This window comes from Triturus cristatus, chromosome 7 (assembly GCF_964204655.1).
Source record: "Triturus cristatus chromosome 7, aTriCri1.1, whole genome shotgun sequence".
Classification (NCBI taxonomy): domain Eukaryota; kingdom Metazoa; phylum Chordata; class Amphibia; order Caudata; family Salamandridae; genus Triturus; species Triturus cristatus.
This window is the reverse complement of record NC_140590.1, coordinates 924,905,045-924,927,762: the sequence shown is the minus strand read 5'-3', so window position 1 is coordinate 924,927,762 and position 22,718 is coordinate 924,905,045. Positions and strand designations below refer to the sequence as shown.

Genomic DNA, 22,718 nt, shown 5'->3' with positions numbered 1-22,718 from the left:
TCGGAGTGACAGAGGTGCAGGGGATAAGAAACCGGCCTGCTGGCAGTACAATAAGAACGAGTGCACCAGGGGCGCAACATGCAGATACAAGCACTGTTGCTCCTTTTGCGGGGGTCCGTCTCACCCAGAAACCAGATGTTTCAAAAAGTCAGGAAAACCGAGAGAGCAGCCGCCCCATAATGCGGCCAAAGGACGGCCCCCTCAAGCATCCGAGAAATCCGCCAACTCCAATTAGGATTCATGTACTGACACACCTCCTTAGCAAGTATGGCAAATTGAAAGATGCGCAATTTTTGCATGATGGTTTTATGTCTGGTTTCCGCATCCCTTCCTCGGCCACCCCCGCCAGTGTTCCGCCTCGCAACCAAAATTCAGTGCTGCAGAACATGGAGGTGGCGGAGCAAAAAATCAGGAAAGAAGTAGCCTTGGGGAGGGTGGCGGGACCCTTTCAACAGTTGCCGAAGCCGGACCTTGTATGCTCACCTCTAGGTTTAGTACCCAAAAAAGAGGCAGGGAAATTCCGATTGATTCACAATTTGTCCAGCCCCCCTGGTCTACCCCCTGGTCTATCTGTTAATGACAAGCTTAATCCAGATTTATGTACGGTGCGCTATACAACATTCAACACCGCTATTCAGAAACTGCAGGCGCTGGGTGAGGGAGCCTTAATGGCTAAGTCAGATATTGAGTCAGCTTTTAGACTGTTACCAGTACATCCTGAAGATACAAAATTCTTGGGTTTCACGTTCAAGGGTGAGTTTTTCATTGACCTCTGCATGCCCATGGGGTGCTCAATCGCTTGTGCAGTATTTGAGACTTTCGCCAGGTTCTTAGAGTGGGCAGTGCAGCATTTCCTAACATCAGTTACATCTTATGGAGATGTACATTACCTAGATGACTTCTTGTTTATGGGCCCCCAAGGGTCGCAGTCTTGCAGAAAAGCCCTGCTGGCCTTCCAGCATTTGGCTAAAGCACTGGGCGTGCCGCTGTCCGCAGAGAAGACCGAGGGGCCAACTACGTGTTTGACATTCCTAGGCATTGCAATAGATACCAGAGAAGGGGTGTGTAGGCTCCCAAAGTCAAAGGTGATTGCATTCAAGGTGGCCATCGACGCCTGTTTGGGGGCTCGGAAGGTGACACTACACCAATTGCAAGTCCTAGTGGGTCAGCTGAACTTCGCCTTGAGGGTCATACCGATGGGCAGGGCCTTCTCTAGGAACATCGCAAGGGCGATGTCTGGGCTTCGCGCCAAGCACCATCACCAGGTAAGGAACGACTTGGCCATTTGGAAAGATTTCTTGGAAAACTTCAATGGGTCAGTGATATGGCAAATGCCGAGTAGTTCCAATGTCAAGTTAGAATTGTTCACCGATGCGGCAGGCAGTGTGGGTTTCGGCGCAGTGTTAGGTCCCAAATGGTGCATGCAGCATTGGCCAGAGGAATGGGTAAGGCATGGGCTGACACGGAATATCACCTTTTTAGAGCTGTTTCCAATCATTGTAGCTTTGCATGTGTGGGGAGATACACTGGCAAATAGACACATTGTGTTCTGGTCTGACAGCATGTCGGTGGTGATGGCAATCAATAATCAGAGAGCGAAATGCACCTGGGTGCTGCGCCTTTTAAAGGAGCTAATGTTGCAATGTTTACGGCGCAATGTATTGTTCACTGCTAGACGTATACCGAGAGTTGACAACTTAGCCGCTGACGCCTTGTCCCGTTTTAAGTTGGCAGAGTTCCGCACCCAATGGCCGCAAGCAGACAGAGAGATGACGAACTTCCCGGCGGGACTATGGAAGCTTGGTGCCCCACTGCCTCTGAATTGATAACAGCGTCTCTGGCCCCCAAGACTAAGTGTATGTATGAGAGGTCTTGGCAGTTATATCAGGATTACCTAAAAGGGGTGGGGATAGTGAATGTGTTCTCCCCTACGAGTGTGTTGGGGTTCATAGTACATCAAAAAGCCAGCGGAAAGTCAGTAGCAATGATGAAAAGACATTTATCGGCAATAGCTTTGTTTGCCGGTCTAGGGGGGGCCGCAGACCCAACAAAGGACCCTAGGGTGAGGAGAGCCATGAAGGGCTGGGAACGGCTAACCCCGGGGGTGAAGGACAGTAGGAGACCCATAGTAGTAAGCAGGTTGGTAAACATCCTTGAGATACTGCCCAAGATTTGCTTCTCGCCATACGAGGCGCAATTATTTAAAGTAGCATATGCATTTGCCTTTTTCGGGGCCTTCAGGATTTCCGAACTGGTTCCTGCCTCTAAGGCAGACAGGGTGGGGGGAATATGGTGCGAGGACCTAATCCTGTCGGAGGAAACCCTGGGAGTCAAAGACAGACCAGTTAGGTAGGGGTACTTGGTCCCAATTGAGGGCGGTGAACGGGGCTACGTACTGCCCAGTAAGTCTGACGAGGGAATTCCTACAAATTAGGCCCCAGGGAGTAGACAGTAGGGTTCTGTTGCACAGCGACGGTACCCCCCTCACTAGATTCCAGTTCAACAGGGTATGCAAGCTTGCTCTGATCAGATTGGGCGTAGACGCAACTGATTTCACATCTCATTCTTTCCGCATCGGGGCGGCCACAACGGCGGCGGGTCTGGGGTTACCTGAAGAGACAATTAAGAGGGTAGGCCGTTGGAAGTCTGCGTGCTATGAGCGATATGTTCGCCCACAACTAGTTTGAGTCTTTCAGGTTGCCTCTTTTGCCTTCCATTGTCCTGCTTTGATTGCGTTCCATCTCTACTACTCTAGGTGCTACGGCTCGGAGGGCTCAAATATGTTGGTGCGGCCACTCTTTTATTCGCAGGGCGGGACTTGCCTTCGAGAACTCACGCGAGGAAAAAAGACAGGAGTTAAATGGATTCAACCACCATTGGGTGGGGATAGGCGGACAACATCTAGCTGAAGTACCGAATGATTTGCGGGGGACCTTGAACAGAGGCATGCCCACCCCTGATCTATTAGTGTTACATTCTGGAGGCAACAATATGATTCCTGAGGGCAGGAGGGGCGTAAAAGAGCCCTTGTTTTCAGTCCTCGCAGCGGTCAGGAACATGCTCCCGAATACGTTATTGTTGTGGTCTGAAATTATACCAAGGCAAGTTTGGGCGCGAGGAGCTCCTCCGAGGGCAGTGAATAAGTCAGTAAGGAGGCTAAACCAGTCAGTGGCGGAGATCTTAAAGAAATCAAGCATCCGGACCATAAGGCATAAGTTGATACAAACATCAAGGCTAGAACTTTATGCGGCGGACGGGGTACACCTGTCCGACGCAGGTAATGACTTGTTCATACAGACAGTGCTAGGAGCCATTGCGGAGGCATTCGAGCGTGGGGGGGGAAATCGAGTCGGCCAGTAAGCAACTCTCCCTGTGGCGGGGTCCTGGGCAAGAGGAATGACAGGGACTCCGTTAGTAGGTGCCATTTTTGACCCCAGAACAGGTCTTAAAAATCATTTCATGGGCTTCGGGCTGGCGAGAGATTTGGGGCTGACCTGCTGTTGGCTCTGGATTCTCTAGCTCTACCCTGGAAGCCGTTGGTGGTCACAAGTGGTGGCAGATTATTTACATGCGACTCTGTTGTCCGGAGGGCGGTCAACCTAAGGAGAGCAGGCTATCTTGGTTGTGGCCTGCTGGCACAGCCCGAAGGTCAAGCAAAGGCCCCTTGGAGAGCGGGTTGTAAATATAATGATAATGCGTGATTTTGAGATTTATTTGAATGCTGTGGTGTTTATAAGAAAAGTGTTTTTAAAGATTCTACAATAAATAAGATAGGCCAATAGAATAATTGGCCAGGAAGTTAATTTAATAAAACGTACACACTGTGAAGACCAAAGCCGACTCAGGTGTCTCCTTGAGAGAGTGGTGATGAGAGGGTGGGGGACAAGTGCGCTTTGTATGCCATCTATTTATACATAGCCAGACATGCCTCACCTTGGAAACCGGATGCGCTGCTAGGTCCCCACAGAATGCACTATCAGACCAAGAACCAGCGCCACGGGGATCATGCTGCTAGCCACACAACTGAGTTTACAGTCCATCATTGGGAAGATTAACTCGGTAAATTTGCGTATTGACCACATGTCGACGAAACTAGACCAGCAGAGCACCAATCCCGGCAGTGGAGCAGCGTATCTCTGCTACAGAAGATGAATTACAATCAGTGAGCACCAAATGTTTGAATATGGAAAAAGTACTTGCAGCCATACAGGCAAAAAACAAGGACTTGAAATCCACTTACATGGGCAAAATGGAGCAATACATGGAGACTTTGTTGACCACACTCTTTAAGGTTCTGAAAATCTGTTACCACTGCTGGTAGTGGAGAGAGTGCATTGTTCGATAATGGTGCTTCTCTCCCTGTGCCCGATAATAGCTCAACTTTTAAACTATAGTGACCGGGATGCAGTGCTCCAATTGGGGCACTAGAAGAAGGATCTTGCATACGAGGGCAACCACATAGCTTTCTTCCCAGATTTCACAGCGATGGTGCATGCTCCCCGCAAATAATTTATATCCGTCAAGAAGAAACTACAAAAAGCTGAAATGACCTGCACTATTCTCTACCCAGCGCGCCTGCACATGTACCAATGTGGACCTCAGAAAATATTTGCGACCCCAGGGCAGTAAAGCAGTCTTTTAAGACCATGACCCCTAGATGACACAAATAATCTAAAGATGACATGGAGAACATCAGCAACTGATTTTGTGCAGCCATATGGGAAATATGGCCCACTGGCTCCTCTCTATTCATGCAGGGTGAACCTTAAGTGGTAACAAATTGGGCCATGCCCCTCACTGTGTACCCTGCCATTGGCTCTATGATTGACTAAACTAGCCAGTACAATGATGTCCCTCCGGGTCACCTCCGGACATCTGGAGAAGAACTGTTACTCTGGCGGCCCCCTTATGATCTTAATGTATGGTAAAATGGTGATTGCTGAGATGTATAATTTAATGTTTTTGTTTATGATTTTTTATTCTTTTTAGGTTGCGCAATTGCCTTTGGCATGATTGGGATGCTGAAGTGGGTGGACAAGGGGTTAATTATTTATATTGCCATCAATGTGCTGCTACATGCTATGCTAATTCTGTACATTGTACATCACTTGACATGACCGACAGTGTTGTAGTTATTCATAAGTCGTCAATATGGCCCTGCCCCGAGGACACATCTCAACTGACCCGGAATATATACAGGGTATTAATAACCCCCGTATAACTCTGCAGGTACTCTCATCTTTAGACAGGCACAATATATAGGTTGCATTCCTGCAAGAGACGCAATTAACACACCAAACCGAGCTTACTATAGGTATCAGTTAGGCGGCTTATAAGATAGCCTCATCCTACTCCTCCTACTCCAGATGTGTCATGATTTTGATTAAAAAAGGGATGCCATTTACAGTCACTCATTCCGCAGTGGATGAACAAGGCCAATATGTGATGGCACAAGGCAGTCTATGTGGCACCCCTGTGGCCCTGGCTAATACATATGGGCCTAACATAGATGAATTTCAAACCTACTGCCATTATATGGGACCTCAACATATAATTAGAACCCATGCTTGATTGGTTGGCCGCAACGGACTGAAAAGACAAGCACTCCACCAAGTCATACACAATGGAATGGAGGAATATGGGATTGTGTACCCATGGAAACTCCAGAATCCTTCCAGATGGGAAGGCACGTTCTCCTCAACTGTGTATGAGTCATGATCTCATTTGTATTATTGGTTAGAGACCCAAGATGTCTGTGCTTGGGGACTGATGTAACCCACCTGCTCAGAATTCTGTCCGACCATGAACCTATGAAACTTGTGATTTCAATTTCCATTATTGCTCCCACACAATTCACGCGGAGGTTCTAGGCGACCACACTCCTGGACCCTATGTATCAAGAGGGGTACAATAAAGACAACAAAAGGTTCCCCCTAATTTAATTTCAGGTCCAAGAGGAGGGGGAAAGAAACAAGCAAAAACTGAAGGAAAACCTCTAGCTGACCTATATTTCTTTTAAGTATAGCCAAAGGCTTAAAAGCTCCCCACAAGAAAGAAAGATTAATTTTTTTATAATGAAAAACATATAGAAATAACAATAGCTTTTGAGTAGCTATAGTTTATTATTTTTTGTGCGTTATTTTTCATTTTCAAGAACAATAACAATTCATTTGTAAACATGTAACATTCTCAAATAGCATAATTAGATAATGAAAATCATTCACATAACACAATTAGCAAAAAATAAAGTCAAAGACAGATAAATCATCAATCAAGAGGGGCTACACACAGCTATTATCGCGTACTTTGACATGAATGTTGGCTCTGTGGATGGGACAGATACGCTGTGGGGAAGTATTCAAGGTTACAATCAGGGGTGTTTGTATCATCACACAGGCAGTTATCTTAAAAGCAATATGCTACTGATCGAACAGCCAGGTCTTGAGCTTCCTCCTGAAGGTCAGCAGGTCTTGGGTCTGTCGTAGGATTAGTGGGAGGGTCATCAACAAGTACTCACTTGCACCCACTGGGGTGAACCACTCAAGAAACTTCATGTACCAGCTTCCCTTGGGGCGACCCGGAGGAGGAGCTAGCGGAGTGCGGTCCATTGCGTTTGTTTATAAAATGGCTCCTTCGAGCTTTGAGCTGACGAGCTCCTGGACGACGCACCTGCGTGCCTGTGCGGGCACTGAGGCCCTTGACGGTTGCTTGGCGGCTCTCTCTTCAACCCCTGACTATTTTCTCTACTGAGGAGGGAAGTTATCCCGAAACCCGAGCCATGTCTCGGGCGATATTTTAAAGCCCGGGACATGTATCGGGTCTAGAGATCATCAACAAGTACTCACTTGCACCCACTGGGGTGAACCACTCAAGAAACTTCATGTACCAGCTTCCCTTGGGGCGACCCGGAGGAGGAGCTAGCGGAGTGCGGTCCATTGCGTTTGTTTATAAAATCGCTCCTTCGAGCTTTGAGCTGACGAGCTCCTGGACGACGCACCTGCGTGCCTGTGCGGGCACTGAGGCCCTTGACGGTTGCTTGGCGGCTCTCTCTTCTACCCCTGACTATTTTCTCTACTGAGGAGGGAAGTTATCCCGAAACCCGAGCCATGTCTCGGGCGATATTTTAAAGCCCGGGACATGCATCGGGTCTAGAGATCATCAACAAGTACTCACTTGCACCCACTGGGGTGAACCACTCAAGAAACTTCATGTACCAGCTTCCCTTGGGGCGACCCGGAGGAGGAGCTAGCGGAGTGCGGTCCATTGCGTTTGTTTATAACTTAGTGGGAGGGTGTTCCATGTCTTGGCGGCGAGGTAAGAGAAGGATCTCCCGCCGGTGGTTGTTCTTCGGTTGCGTGGGACGGTGGCGAGTGAGGTCGTCGGAGCGTACCTGGCGGTTGGGGATGTAGAAGGAGAGCCTTCTGTTGAGGTAGGCTGGGACGGTCTTGTGGAGTGCCCTGTGTGCGTGGATGGGGAGCTTAAAGGATATTCTCTTGCTGACGGGGAACCAGTGCATGCCCACCATATTGTCTAGCTTCACAGACTTCTAGACCCAGGTATACAATACCCAGCACTCTGGTTCAGCGGAATGCCTAGAGGACGTGGTGCTGGCATGGCTGTCCCTTGACCAGAGAGATTATTTAGTACAACCTATTACGACTGACGATATCAAAGTAATACGCTAGCTCCCTAATGGTAAAGCTCCAGGTGTCGATGGTCTGATGGGCGAATTCTATATGGAGTTTGTCGACATTCTAGCACCACACCTATATGCACTATATGAAGAGGCATACACTAAACAGTCTCTGAGGGAAGCCTTAATTATTGCACTATTAAAACCTGACAAAGTTCCAAAGTACTGCGATTCTTACCGGCCATTGTGTTTAATACTGAAGCAAAGATCCTAGCTAATATAGTAGTGACCAGGTAGCAGCCACTACTCCCTAGTTTGATATTGCTGGGCCAGTCAAACGTCATACCAGTCCACTCAACCAATCTTAACATGCACACCCTCTTTACATTACTGCACCAGCTGAACCCTCTCGGAAGGTGGTGGCGGTCCTTCTGGATGCCGCTAAAACCTACAATTCCATTGAGTGGAACTATGTTTACAATATTTGCCTGTATGGGGATCCGTATGACTTTTCAGCAATGGATTCACTTACTATACACTAATTTGTTCGCTCAGGAGTGTATCAATGGTAACACATTTGTGGAGGTACATATCCATAGGGGAATGAGGCATAGGTGCCCTTTATCAACGCTATTATTAACACTCACTCTGGAGCCACTAGTGTGTGTGTTCCATCAATAGCATGCTGCTTCTGTATTACAATTCTAGGTGCGGCCCCTTAGTATCTCCCTGTATATGTGGATGATATGGTGTTATACGTCAGAAACCCTATCACACATTTAGCACCTGTAATCCGAGAGTACATTAGGTTTCATTGGTACTTGGACCCGAGCATTAACTGGTCAAAATCCCTCATTTTTCCTCTGACCCTGAATACTCGAATACACACACTGTACTTCCTCTTGGTATGGAGCACAGACCCTGTTAAATACTTAGGAATCAGGATCCATAGAGATCTAAAGTTAGTGATTCGCCATTACTATGGCAGGGCCATCTCAAAGGTGAAGGACCAAGTGTACAAATGGTCCAGGCTACCACGGTCTTTAGCAGACCGGATAGCTATCATGAAAATGGTAGTGCTACCCAAATTTCTCTTCCTCTTCAATAGTATTCCTATAGTCCTGCCAAATAATTTTTTTAAAACACTCCGGCACACTCATGATCACACTAGCATGGGCGGGGAGGCAACCCAGGATCCATTGGGACACACTCACACTCCCATACATACAAGGGCCTTTAATGCCCCAGACTTCCACTTCGCACAATAGGGATAGCTTACCCACGAATATATGCCCCATCATCCAGTAGAGCATGAGTATGCCTACCCCATCCCGCTCAAAGTTATTCTGCCACACAGATGCGAGGGTGTGACACGTATGGTGATCAGTACAATTCACTGCACCACGAGGACCAGGCGTGGGCAAAAAAGAACGCTGGGTTGGAAACTATGGGTGGAGCTTACCCTGCTCTCACTGATAGCTCACATACATAGCGACATACCTCGATGTTGACCTTCACATTCTATCGCCTTCGGGATGCCATACGAGAGCAATGTCTCCAATTTCCCGGTCAATACCCTACAATCTGTGCACTGCAAACCTTACTCACTAGCATCCCGAGTAGGGGGTCTCATTACTAAATTATATGTCACTACTCAAACTGACAGGCCAGCAAACCTGGACCTGGTGCTAAAGAAACGGAATGCAATATTCAACTTTTTCATCTCAACTGGTAGACTGGGTCTTTTTTTGCAAAGAGGTGGGCATGGTCACACCAAATTGTAATTTGAACATTATTCATTTTAAGTACTTACGTCAAATGTATTATACATCTGACAAGTTGAGCAGATATGTATGTTGGGCACATTCTCGCCTGTCCCCGGGGTGTGCTTTAATTTGGGTTCCGATGGTTCTGTCGGGTATGTTCAAGCAATTGCTTTGTTTTGCGATTGGATCAAAACGGGCTAAATGCATCAATCAACAAAAAGAAAAAATTAATCATGAAGAAAATTATATTTAAGGGGACCACATGAAAAAATAAGCAATGACAATGCACAAATCACGATGAAATCAGATTTGCTGGGTGGCAGAGTATTCTTTATATATAAATTGCATCATTTATATTGACACCCATATAATTCTTTTTAGCGAAGCAAGGCTACCAAAGTTGTAAACATTAAAGTGAATTCGTGAATCAGTGACATAGGGCCTAATGTAGGTAGATAAATACCGGTCGGTAACGGTCGAAATTCGGTAAATATCCCGTTACCGACCGGTATTTAGCTATTTGAGATGTAGGAGGCATAATTTCAGGTTTCGGTAAATTACCGAATCGGTAAAATACCGATTCGGTAAATACCGAATCCTGAAATCATATGTAGGGAGAAAGAATTCGTTATTTACTACCAAATACAGGTTGGTGATAAATAACGAATACCTTACAAAAAGTAATATTTTGCAGATTTAAGAGTGCCATGTGGCAGACATACATGCCCTTAGGGCATGTATGTGTGCCACATGTGCACACATGCAAGATTCAGGGGTGCAACAGGGTGTCAATGTGACACCCTGCCACCCTTGAATATGTTCCCCCCATTACCGAATCGGTATTTACCGAATCGGTAATGGTGAATGGCTTCCCATTGATTCCTATGGGCCTCCAGGCCCATAGGAATCAATGGGAAGGTATGCCTCATTACCGAATCGGTAAATACCGATTCTTAATTACCGAATTTTTCCGATTTGGTAAAATTTACCGAATTATTACCTACATCTTATTTACCGATTCATAAATACCGAATCGGTAAAATTCGGTATTTATGAATCGGTAAATGTGAGGCTACCTACATATGGCTCATAGTGACATAAGTGACACAGTTAGTGCATAATATATACAAAGTGAATACAAAAGCTTTATATACAAAATAAAAACGGGCCAGTATTAGAGAGGCACAATGACAGTTTCCAAGGATAACTCAAGTTCCATATGAAATCGGGTCTTGAACTGGTCCTAGGTACTGTTGACGTTTCAACCCTATATATGCGATCTAATATGGCCTAATATTCACACATTGTAGAGCCGAATCACTCACTAGACTAACGGCTAGGTTGCCATTGTCAATTCTAAGTCCTGCTGAAGACCCCCATGACGATTTAAGATCGCATATATAGGGTTGAAACAGTACCTAGGACCAGTTCAAGACCCGGTTTCATATGGAACTTGAGTTATCCTTGGAAACTGTGTCATTGTGCCTTTCTCTAATACTGGCCCGTTTTTATTTTGTATATAAAACTTTTGTATTCACTTTGTATATATTATGCACTAACTGTGTCACTTATGTCACTATGTCACTGATTCACGAATTCACTTTAATGTTTACAACTTTGGTAGCCTTGCTTCGCTAAAAAGAATTATATGGGTGTCAATATAAATGATGCAATTTATATATAAAGAATACTCTGCCACCCAGCAAATCTGATTTCATCGTGATTTGTGCATTGTCATTGCTTATTTTTTCATGTGGTCCCCTTAAATATAATTTTCTTCATGATTAATTTTTTCTTTTTGTTGATTGATGCATTTAGCCTCTTTTGATCCAATCGCAAAACAAAGCAATTGCTTGAACATACCCGACAGAACCACTGTACTTTATATCATTTATACCCAGGTTCTGAGGGACACAGGATCACCCCATTGTTTATGAAATATAAATTTAATTTGGGTTCCAGCATCACCCACATCATGCTGGGGGTGCGATCCACATCACATGCATGCTTATGTGGCCGCTTCACTCATTCAAGCTTGCCCATCTTACTGCCCTAGCCACAAAAGAGTGGCCAACAACCTAGACTCTTGTACCTGCACACAAGGAAAAGGAACCTTTAAAATCTGGGGTGGTGTGTTGAGCAAAGGAATGATGGATTAAACCCAGATCTTTGTGACTGGGGGTGAATGTATGCATTGTCCAGCATCCCGTCCATCAATTGTTTCTTTTGCATTTGTCGCCCTAAGTGGGGAGGGTATGCCCAGACGTGGGTCCCGTGCTCACTACACCTCTGGATTCAAGCTAGCCTGGCTGAAGAAGGGTGATGCCCTGAAACCGGTACCAGGATGCTTGTTTCCGGTCCAGGGAGGACCTGGCTTGGCAGTTCAGGCTGGACTGTTCCCACAAGGAACAGGGTCAATACTGATTTGCATATGGCAGGGTCCAAACTGGGGTGGTGAGCAAAAGAATGATGGATTAAACCCAGATCTTTGTGACTGGGGGAGAATGTTTGCATTGTCCAGCATTCCGTCCATCAATTGTTTCTTTTGCATTTAATTTGAGTTCCGGCATCACCCACATCATGCCGGGGGTGCGATCCACATCACATGCATGCTTATGTGGCCGCTTCACTCATTCAAGCTTGCCCATCTTACTGCCCTAGCCACAAAAGAGTGGCCAACAACCTAGACTCTTGTACCTGCACACAAGGAAAAGGAACACTTAAATACTGGGGCTTGAGGTACTGGGAACCCCTGCAGCACATGGGGGGGGTATGCCTGTGTACTGCTCCCTTGTTCGCCGCCCGGTTGCCCCTGTCCCCTCCCAATGGGACTTTCTCCCGTGGTCGGGGGCACAATCCCATCCATCATTTGCCATACTTCATGTTCAAACGTTTATTCATCACTTCACACACTACTGCATGAACAATGTTGTTGACAGTCTCTTCTATGTTGCATTTTTCATGCACATTTACAAATTGCAGCATTACTTTTGCCATACAAATTGTCACTTTACGCTGGACCCTTGATGTTGGTCCATGCAGCAGCTTCCACCGAGGGATGCAATGGCACACCCTGATTTACGCAACTATGTACAATGTAAAATAACTGCCAACTTAGTCCTTGCATGTCACCCCTCACTCCACTTGGTCCTACTCTCAGTTCTGCTTGGTGTATGGCATGTATCATTGGACCCTAACCCCACACCTATAGTCACACGTATAGCTTGTACTTATCAGATGCCCAGCAGCCAATGCTTTTAAATCTGTCACTGGGTAAGCCTTCCTTGAATGTGGTTGTGCCTGCCTCAATCCTAAAAATATGTGCAGAGTAGGCCCCTTTTCGTGTATACACTGTATTTTGCAGGGCTTTGGCCAGGACTTTGCTGAACTTAAACATGGTGAGTGATGCACCATTTGAGTGTATGAGAAAAAAGTAAACACCCTGCTGTGCCCTAGAGTACTTGCATGCAATTCTGCACTACTGCGACTGGGCAGTCTGTCTTGGAGCTCCTCACTTCACACTGTGATGCACAGCTGGTTGCCATCCTGGGCTGCTAGGGCATTCTTAGATGTATCTATTTTGGAGTGCGCTACCAACTCGCTGCATCTGAAGGTGCCAAAGAATGCCAGTGCAAATGCTGCATTGAATAATGCTTGTTTGTATTTAGAGGTGCACTGCTTTCTAGCTCATTGAGCATCTTTTCTTAAGTTCCAAATTTGATTGCTAGCCTGCTGTCAGGTGTCTTGGGCTTCTATCGTGCCCACCCTTTTAGGGAGGCCCTTAGCGGGACACTGCTGGTGGGGCGTCTTGTACCACTAGCTTGGTGAAGTATGCTATTGCTGCCATATGCCTGCACACCCATGCATGTGATTACCCACTGTCACTTGCCCATAGCATGAATTGTTGGACCCATGCTTCCATATGAGCTGGATCACCACTAGCCATTGTAGACAAAAAGGTGGAGAAGCAGTTCCTGTACAGAGTTCTAGTGCTATGCATAAGTGCTTGCTCACCCAGGCCCATTAATCTTGGGTCCACTGCACCAGTCTCCTCCAGTCCTCTTGGAAGGGTGTCATCTTCTGCTCCGCCTCTGGGCAGGCCAATCAGAACCTTTCTCACTAGAAATGAGAAAGTGCATCAGCTGCGGTATTTTTTATGCCTTGCACGTGGCCTGCACGACAGTTGACATTGTCGTACAGGCATGCCTTGACCAGCTCTCTAAGTAACCCAAGCAAGATGGAGCATTTCGCTGTCTGGGCATTAACCACATGCACTACTGCCATATTGTCAGACCAAACCACTATCTCTCTATTCCTTAGTTCCCTGGGTCACGGCTGGAGTGTCAATGCTATGGGGAAGATCTCAAGGACTGCCAAGTTCTTCATGATGCTCTGCTTGAGTAAGCGTTGGGCACTTTGCTGCACACCACTCAGTTTCTAGTATGGCTCCAAAACCTTCTCGCCCTGATGCATCTGTGAAGCTGAAGCCCTTGCCAATCTGCATGTGAATGGCCTTCCTCCAGGTCTAACTGTAGCGGCAAAGTTGAGCCTGCTTAATAGACTTTGAATGGTGCCCAGTGTCACCTTTTCCCTATTTAGAATGTTCTGGATCTCTGTGCAGAGGGCCTCTATTTTGTCCTGGTTCACAAGACACATCCCCTTTGATGTGTCCAGTTCCATGCCCAGGAATGTGAGGCATGGGTGGTGCTTGGGTTTTCAAAGGGGCCAGTGGCACTCCCAAATCTTTGCAAAGTTCCTTAAAAGCTAAGAGGGTCTCCTAGCAAACATTTCTGCCCGCCTCCCCTATAAGCAAGAAGTCATCCAAGTAGTGCATGGCACTCCCTGGGGGGTCTTTCTCTTTTCGAGCCCACTCCAGGAAGGAGTTGAACTCTTCGAAGTCCGAGCACAACACTGAACAGCCCATAGGCATGCATTTGTCAAAATAAATGTGGTCACGCCACTGCATGCAGAGCAGGCGGAAAATGGTGGGGTGGACAGGTGATTGCCTGAAGGTAAATTCTATGTCTGCTTTCAATAGCTGTGCATGAAATGAATGAAATGAAAAGAGCTTTTATAAAGCGCATGGCTACCCGGGAGCATCCCAGCGCTGTAGCAGTAACTAGAGGTGGTGTGAGCCCCTACGGAAAAAGCCAGGTCTTTAGATGTTTTCGGAATGTGAGGTGGTTGGATTCTTTACGGAGGTCCAGCGGGAGGGTGTTCCAGAGTTTGGTGCATGTAGTCCTGCCTAGCAAACCAATGCCACACACACATCGTCGAAGGATTTGTATGTCACTGATCATGAGCCTTCTGCAAGGCAATCATTAGCCGATATGCCCTTGGGGTAGGACAAATGATGAATGAGGACGAATTTTCTCTACTCCTTTTTGGGGACAACCCCTCGTGGGGAAATAACCAAGTTCTCTAGTGGAGGGGATTAAAAAGGGCTAGCTGCTCACCCTAATTGGCATTCTTTCACTAATTTACTGTCCACAACTAATAGCAAATCCATGGCGGACCTCAGATTCTTGGCTGTTCTTATTACCAGGGAGCATGTGTAAGGGATTACAAAGCTGTCTCTGAAACCTGCAAACAGTAGTTCTCATGCATCATGCCAAGGATAATCTGCCAGTAATGCTGCTAATGTGCCAGATTTGATAGGCGAGAGCGCTAAAGTTTTGTCAACCTTATGTCTGTTTTGTACCAATGCCGGTCCCCACCCCTGGGTTTGTCTTTAGCTTTGGGCCAGTCTTCCACACGCTGACACTGGGTGGGCATCGAAGCACTTGGCCCATGCATGGTTAAACTTACATGTGTGTGCTGGCCCCTGTATCGAAAACGACCAGAAACATCAAACAAATGGGCTCCTGAATCATACCACTTAAACGCTGTCAAGGAAACTATGAATCAATTGAGGGCAGCCCTCTCCCGACCTAGTTAGACAAATGACAACCCCAGATATGAATCGATGCAGACAGAAATAGAAAATACATGTGCTGCTGCATCATATCATCTAAACATTTGCATGGACACTCTACTGCCGCGCTCGGCCCATGAGTTTACCTTCAGGTTCGGAGCGAGGCTGGTCACAGGCTCGCCTCGAGCCCCTGCTTCTCTCCAATGGAGAACCATGGACGGGTGGTTGCCACCGAATCCCACCTGATGGTGCGCACCTAAAAGACACTTGTCGTGTAAAGCAGCGGTTTTGAACAGTATGGCATGGTACCTGGACTCATCGGAATGTGCAGCGCAACAATTATCACGTTCAAGTCCTCAAAACACAGAAAATAAAAGTTTCATATGAAATTATGCATATTCATGCATCGAGAAACCCTGCATTGCATGGATAATTAGTGTAAACATTTATTAGCATCACATTTTAGTGCATCGTAATGTCGGATAAATAGTACCCCGGAACTTGAAAGAGTAACCTCCTCTGGTTCTAGACCTTTGCGATTCATGACTTACAATGCCAGAAGTTCCCTATCTCCTTCAGTGCCCCCCACAATGGAACCCCACTGCGTAGGCACTTCCACACTGTATGTGCAGCACGGAACACTCTGGGCAACGTGCAAAAAACTGCGAAGGAGGCACTCTTCTGCCAGAACATACAATCAAAGGCACAAAACTGAAACTGCCTGCGACACATGCAGTGTGCTTACTCAAGAGGGCAGCCACCTTGGTGCCACATTAGGCTCATCGACACGTCTAGTGTTGGGGACCCCCTGGGAGTCCCCAAAGTCTGACGCCGGTTCCGGTTCCGCATCATTTCTGGTGCATCAGCGGGGCAAGGTACTTATACCTGCCCCCGCCCATCTGTCCTTCCTTTTGGTCCCTCCTGGTCATGCTGTCTGTTGTGGGTCGCATCCTTACGAGATCGTGGGTTAGGCTGCAGGCATTTTTCGTCAATTTACTGAGAGTCTGGCCAAATACACCCCCTCGACCCCATTCCTCATCGTTTCCCACCCTGAGAGTTAATTTTGACCCCTTCCCGGGCCACAGTTATGGTTGCTCGCCCAAGGCGGTTTGGACTTGGTGGGATGGCCTATCGTCTGGGCTTGGGCATGCCTGCATTTGCCTGCTGGTATTCAAGGTGGACACTAAGTTGGTGGGACGTTATGCGGTAATTGGGGGGCATACTACAAACACTGCCATGGCCTTGACACCAGGGTGGTATCCCTGGTCTAGGGTGCCACGTAGTGGGTGGGCGGTGGGAATGGCGGTGCCCTCCTAGTTATAGGGGGGCCGCCCATGCTCGCCCTCACTCCCACTCCTCCGCCATGCAATACAGGGGCTCAACGGGTGCCCGCTGAAGCACCGGGACAGTCGGGTGTGAATCGAAGGTACGTGGAAAGGCGCCAGGACCGCACGTCCGACTCCAGGGGGCCGCAAGATTGTTCAGACCTCCCATCTGGCCCATGTTTTGGCTGCACACTGCCCCTGCAATTCTGCAATGCTGGGGTGACATACAGGCTCCTATTTCCATAATTGTTCCCGCTCCCACTTGAGAGCAGAATTATGTACCTGCGTCGCTTCCTGACCATGCCCCCCATGGGAGGAGGCGTTTTACGCACAGAAGGTGTAAGTAGTCTGGCCGGCATAGATCACCTGTGGTCTGCACAGTAAATAACTGGATTAGTTACTGGAGGGGAGACGGCAAAAAGCGGCAGGAGGAATGATAAATTTCATCTGAATTTAAATGTAATTTAAAATTGAGATTGCCAGATGGTGCGCCCATCTGCTGTCGCTGTCACAAGGGGCAATAGGGATCGCTGAGACCCCACCAGGTATGCATAACACGTTTGTGACATGAGGTCTTAAGATTAGCGGTGGGGGGAACGTTCTACTTCCTGAACTTCCCTTTGAGATAAAGAGCAGGGTACCTGCAGGGTCAGGTTGGCGGGTCCACTGCCCCTTCCTGTGACCAGCAGAAGGTATCCACCCAGTGTGTCTCAGGCACCTGTCAGGAGTTACAGTTTGTGATTTCTTACCTTTCACTATGTTCCTCCAGGGTTACGCTTGTTGAAGTAACCGTGGAATATCCGTTAGGGTAGAACGAAAGTATGGCAGGTTTTCAGCGCTGCCGCCTCACATTGGTAATGTGATGAGGGATGAGGGCACGAGGCTCAAGAGAAAGGGATGCAGAAACTCAACATTGGACAAGCCCAGAGCAACGGTCAAGGAGGGTTTGGGGCCATTCTCATACACATTTCTCTATCCCTGCAGGTTCACCTTATTCGGAGGCTAGCACTCGAAAGCAAGGACATGGATAGCCAGGGCTCACCCCCCCCCCCCCCTTATACTCACAGATGGCAACAGCCGGAGACTCTCAGCCCAGCACGTCTCAGAAGGCAGACTGGGCAGCATTTATGCAGATGGTAAAGGCAAAAGGCTTAGATTGGGCGAGGGGCATATTGAACGCCCGAGAACCCGAGAATCTCAGGTCTCAGGACTCAAAGTCACAGACCTGGCGTGGGCCTTGAAGCCGAAAAGGGCCCGCAGGCAGACCAACAAGGAATTCCCTGCCGAGGCCTCCGTGCCGAAGGCAAGAACACCGGCGATTCAGCACGAGGCAGAGACTACGGTGTTGCCATCCATTAGCACAACAGCAGCAAGCTCCGAGTACATGGACAAAATGGGTAATCTGATTGACACCATGATGAGTTTTATGCAGTTACCCTCACAAAGGCATCAACACCTATTACACAGGTGGAGAGGCAGTTGGATTCTACCCAGGCCACAGACACTTTCACTACAAGCGGCAGCCCGATAGCACCCACCAGCCAACCCCCCATCTCGTTGCACCCCCACCCCCCTTGTCCAATCGGCAGTTGCACTGGGAACTGGAGCAGGGAGGAAGGCCACCCAGTAGATACACCAGGTGCAGCCCCGTCCTCTAGACTGATAGAGCCACCAAAGTTAACATCCATGGTAGTGGACAAGCTGCCACTGATGAGAGCTGCCCCCCTTGTATCTGGTGGCTGCTCACTGGCATGGCAGGTCCTGTTAGCTGCGAAAGATTTGGCGACGTGAATTTGTGGATATATTAACATTACTTATGCACGGTTTGGATGGGTTGGACACAAGAAAGATGAGCGGGAAGGAGGAGAACAAGAAGGTGAAATATCAATCGTGGCCAGACAAAATTATAAAAAAACTGGATAGAGACTTTTTCCATCCTGTCAGCTGTCGCGATGGAAAAATACCCTGAACAGGGCTAGGGGCTCTCCCAATATTCGCGTACCATTCATAATTAGGCCTTAATTTGGGGGTGGGGGCCATGGGGTGGTACAATTATGATAGGGAATTCAGAAAGAAGATGGCCATGTGCCTCAAACTAGACTGGGATAAAAGAAAAGTCCAGCTCTGGATAGAGCAAATGGGCAAATTCATACCACATCAGAATGGGCAAATTTCATTTGAGGGTCAGAACCAATTTAGGAGGTGCACTTTCAATCAGCCCTTTCGAAGTGGGCACGGAGCAGCTGGTCAGAGGGGGGGTTTCATACGGCCCCCAAGCGCACTAACAAGCTGTTCAACGCTAGGTCCTGCTCCTGGGGAAAAGCTTGCAAATTCGCTCATAGCTGCAACAAATGTGGGACCCCACACCCAGCAGTGGCCTGTAACGGCAGGCGAGAGACCCCCCTCCACACAACAGTGAGCAGGACAGTTGAGCTGCAACAGGTGAAAAATGACCCTCCTCCCTTAGCCAACCCACATATCACAATTTGGAACACAGCAGCCACCAGCTCAGTCAAGGGCACACTGCGAACAGCTCCACAGCCACTGCCTGCACAGACAAGGGACCGTCACCATTACTCTTGTGCAACCTCCTCCCACTGCTCAGAAAATACCCCAACTCAAAAGACAGCCAACTGCTGGCGAATGGTTTTGTAGAAGGCTTCAGGATCCCTTATGTAGGCCCACTTGGAAGCAGGGATGCGGACAATCTCAGGTCTGCGAAAGAACTTCCAGCAGTAGTACAGGAGAAGATTGCAAATGAATTGACCTTAGGGAGGGTGGTTGGGCCATTCCCTCACCCCCTGCTAGACAACCTTGTTGTTTCTCCCCTGGGATTGGTACCTAAGAAAGAGCCAGGGAGCTTTAGATTGATACACCACCTGTCACACCCGAGGAGAACTCAGTGAACCATGGGTTGGAGGGTGGAATCTGTTCTGTTTCTTACTGCACGTTTGACGGGGCAGAGGACATGGTAAGGAGGGCGGGCAAAGGTGCTTGGTTAGCAAAAGTGAACATTGAATCTGCCTTCCGATTGCTGCCAGTCCACCAGGGCAGCCACCACTAGCTGGGTTTCAAGCTGGATGGACAGTTCTACAACGACAGGTGCATGCCTATGGGTGGCGCAGTGTCATGTGCTTACTTCGAGGCATTCAGCTGTTTCTTACAATGAGTACTCCAATGTACCTATGGTTTCATGTTCATTGAGGAGGAGGGGACTAAAGATTACAGGGTGGCACTGCAGAATTTCCAAGGACTAACTGACCACTTAGGGTTCCCTCTGGCACCTGGGAAAACCGAGGGCCCAGCGCAGGTCTTGACATTTCTGGGCACTGCGCTAGACCCAGTGAAGGGCGTGTCCAGATTACCAGTGGGAAAGAAGGTGCAGGCCCTGATCCAGGACATCCAGACAACGCTGGCGAAGGACAAAGTAACCCTGGTCACCATTCAGAGCCTCCTGGGTATACTACATTTTGCGTCAAAGGTGATCTCAGCAGGGAGGGTTTTTGCCAGAAGGCTTGGCAGGACCACAGTCAACATAAGAAAGAAACACCACCTGGTTAGACTTAGCAATGGACTTAAACAGGACCTCAGAATGTGGGCTGAATTCCTGGACGACTTCAATGGCACTCTTATTTGGAGAGACCCTTGGGCAGGCAGCCCTGAACTGTGCCTGTTTACAGACGCATCAGGCAGGAAAGGCTTCGGCGCAATTATGGCGAGTGAGTGGTGTGAAGAGAAATGACAACGCGTGGCGCAAAAGGAAGTTCAACGTCAATATCACAGACCTGGAATTGTTCCCCATAGTGGCAGCCCTCCACCTATGTTATGTTATCTACATTTATTACGCGCAGATACTCGAAGGAGTGTCCCGGCGCGGACAGAGGGTTTGGAGTCTAGAAGGGTTTTGTTTTGGTCCGACAATATGTCGGTGGTACAGGCCATAAATGCACAATCAGCTAAGTGTCCACTGATGTTCTACCTACTGAGGGAACTGGTGAGGGCTTGCCTGCATAACAATGTGGAGTTTAGGCCTAGGCAGATTCAAGGAGTCAAGACCGTGGTAGCTGATGCTCTCTCTAGTTTTCAGTGGTTCCGTTTCAGGGAAGGGTAGCCGCTAGCGACAGCGGAGATAACTCCCTACCCGTCACACCTCTGGCACCTTCTGCAGTGGAACAGCACTTAATGGAACTAGGCGAACCATCCCTAGCACCGGGGACAGGGAGACGATACAAGGCCTGCATCTCCACTTTCTGCAAAGTGACAAGGTCGTGGGGTTGGGATACAACAACACAGGTGCACAAGGTGCAACAATTTGTCTTGTGGGCCAAGGACCAGGGCAAAAGCCACTCCTGGGTCATGGGCCACCTAGCGGCTGTGAGCCACCATGCCAAACGCAGGGGGCAACATGATCCTGCCAGGTCATTCCCCATAAGGGTGGCGCTTAAGGGGTGGGCTAGAGGGGAGACATGGGTACCAGACTCTAGGTTGCCCATTGAATTCATTATGCTACAGGGTATTATAGAGGAAATGCACAGGGACACATATTAACCATAAGAGTCCAGCCTCTTCGCAGCGGCATCCAGCTTGGCATTTTTTGGGGCCTTCAGAATAAGCGAGTTGCTGGCCAGATCAGAGAAGGATGGATCTGGGGATGCTGTAGGCAGACAGGACAATCAGCTGATAGGAGACTCCCTAAGAATACAAGTGAGAAGATCCAAAACTGACCAGTTGGGGCAGGGGAAAGTAATGTTGATACAACCTCTGGGTGACAGGAGGTACTGCCCTGTGGGACTGGTCTCTGACTATTTAGTCCTCTGACCCAACACAGCGGGCTACCTGCTAATACATGCGGATCTCATGCCTCTCACCAAGTTTCAAGTTGAGCAAGTTATGAGGTCTTGCCTGGAGTTTTCAGGAAACTCTTGGCCAGGAAAGCGTTTTTCCAGCCATTCCTTCTGGATAGGATTGGACACCTCAGCATATAAGGTTGGCCTTCCTCCTGACCGCATCAAGAAAGTGGGGTGGTGGGATTCACGGTGCTACAAGTGCTATATTCACCCATAAAGGTTCATCAGCTTACAGGGTTATTATTACCACATTGTGTTTTGTCAGTCATTTTGTGATACTCAGATTTCATGTGAATTTCACCAGGATTCAAGGTGTGGGTAATCTGCCATTCAGGCACCGCTAGGGTGGCACAATGGGCAGAAACCAGGATTTGGACGCATGGGTTCTCCCACACACAGACTGGTTGGGGTTCCCTGGCATGCAATCGCACAGCTTGCTCAACAAGCTGCAGCAGAGACTAGCTGGGGGCGGACCCCCCCTAACATTTTGGTAATTCACCTCTGTGGCAATCCCCCGGCGTCTGAGGAAAAGGGCACTTTTACAGACAATTAAAGCCATGATGGGCGAGATTAGTAATTACATCGGGCAATCTGAGTTATGATGGTCAGAGTTCACCCCACGGAGGGTGTGGCATGGGGCCAGGTTGGGAGAGGCCATTGAACATTCTCGTAGAAGGGTAAACAGTGGTGCACGCAGGTTCATGGAGCAGAGGGGTTTTGCCTTCATTAGACATGGATTTATACATGCCAATGCCGTAGGGTATTTGGAGGAGGACGGTGTTCACCTGTCAAAGGTGGACATGGACATGTTCTTGTTGGACCTGGCGGAAGCCCTGGAGACAGCGGACTGTAGGTGAAGAGAGTTGCCTGCCTTGGTGGGGGGGCCTGGATGTGACGGCTGCCACATCCGTGGCGGAATTACAGGGAGATCCGGAGGCTGAATAGTACATAGGGGTACCCTCTTCAGGAGCACAATAGGGGTGCCTATGACAAAACCCAGGAGTCTTTACGGCAGGACCTTGGAGGAAAACGACGGTGCCCCGCTAGTCCTTTGGGCGGTTATAAGCCTGAGCAACAGGGGGCTGGCCTTGCAACGCTCCGCCCCTAAAAAGGCATTAATAAATGGATGGGCTGGTGGTCCACGGTATTTAAGGGGGATAATCCCTACCAAATGGTAGCACTGATTGATCTGGCCACTGTGCAGTTGGCTCATCAGGCGGGCGGGGCAACTTA

At 48.3% G+C, this 22,718-nt stretch overlaps 2 protein-coding genes across 2 annotated transcripts in view; one reads left to right on the top strand and one right to left on the bottom strand.

The window, feature by feature from the left end:
• Positions 1 to 22,718, bottom strand: part of KCNIP1 (potassium voltage-gated channel interacting protein 1) — a 1,480,000-nt gene that overhangs the window by 843,266 nt on the left and 614,016 nt on the right. The gene's annotated exons all lie outside the window — the stretch shown is intronic.
• On the top strand, positions 1,985 to 2,687 carry LOC146810847 (uncharacterized). The gene is made up of 2 exons (XM_085620374.1): positions 1,985 to 2,349; positions 2,435 to 2,687. Exons 1-2 carry the CDS (start codon positions 1,985 to 1,987, stop codon positions 2,685 to 2,687), a joined length of 618 nt encoding a protein of 205 aa, XP_085476500.1.

Excerpts from the sequence above, each read along its gene's own strand:
- LOC146810847 (XM_085620374.1), top strand. The coding sequence starts at position 1,985 with ATGATGAAAAGACATTTATCGGCAATAGCTTTGTTTGCCGGTCTAGGG. Across the intron at positions 2,350-2,434 it reads GTCAAAGACAGACCAGTTAG|GCCCCAGGGAGTAGACAGTA; the intron begins GTAGGGGTACTT and ends CCTACAAATTAG.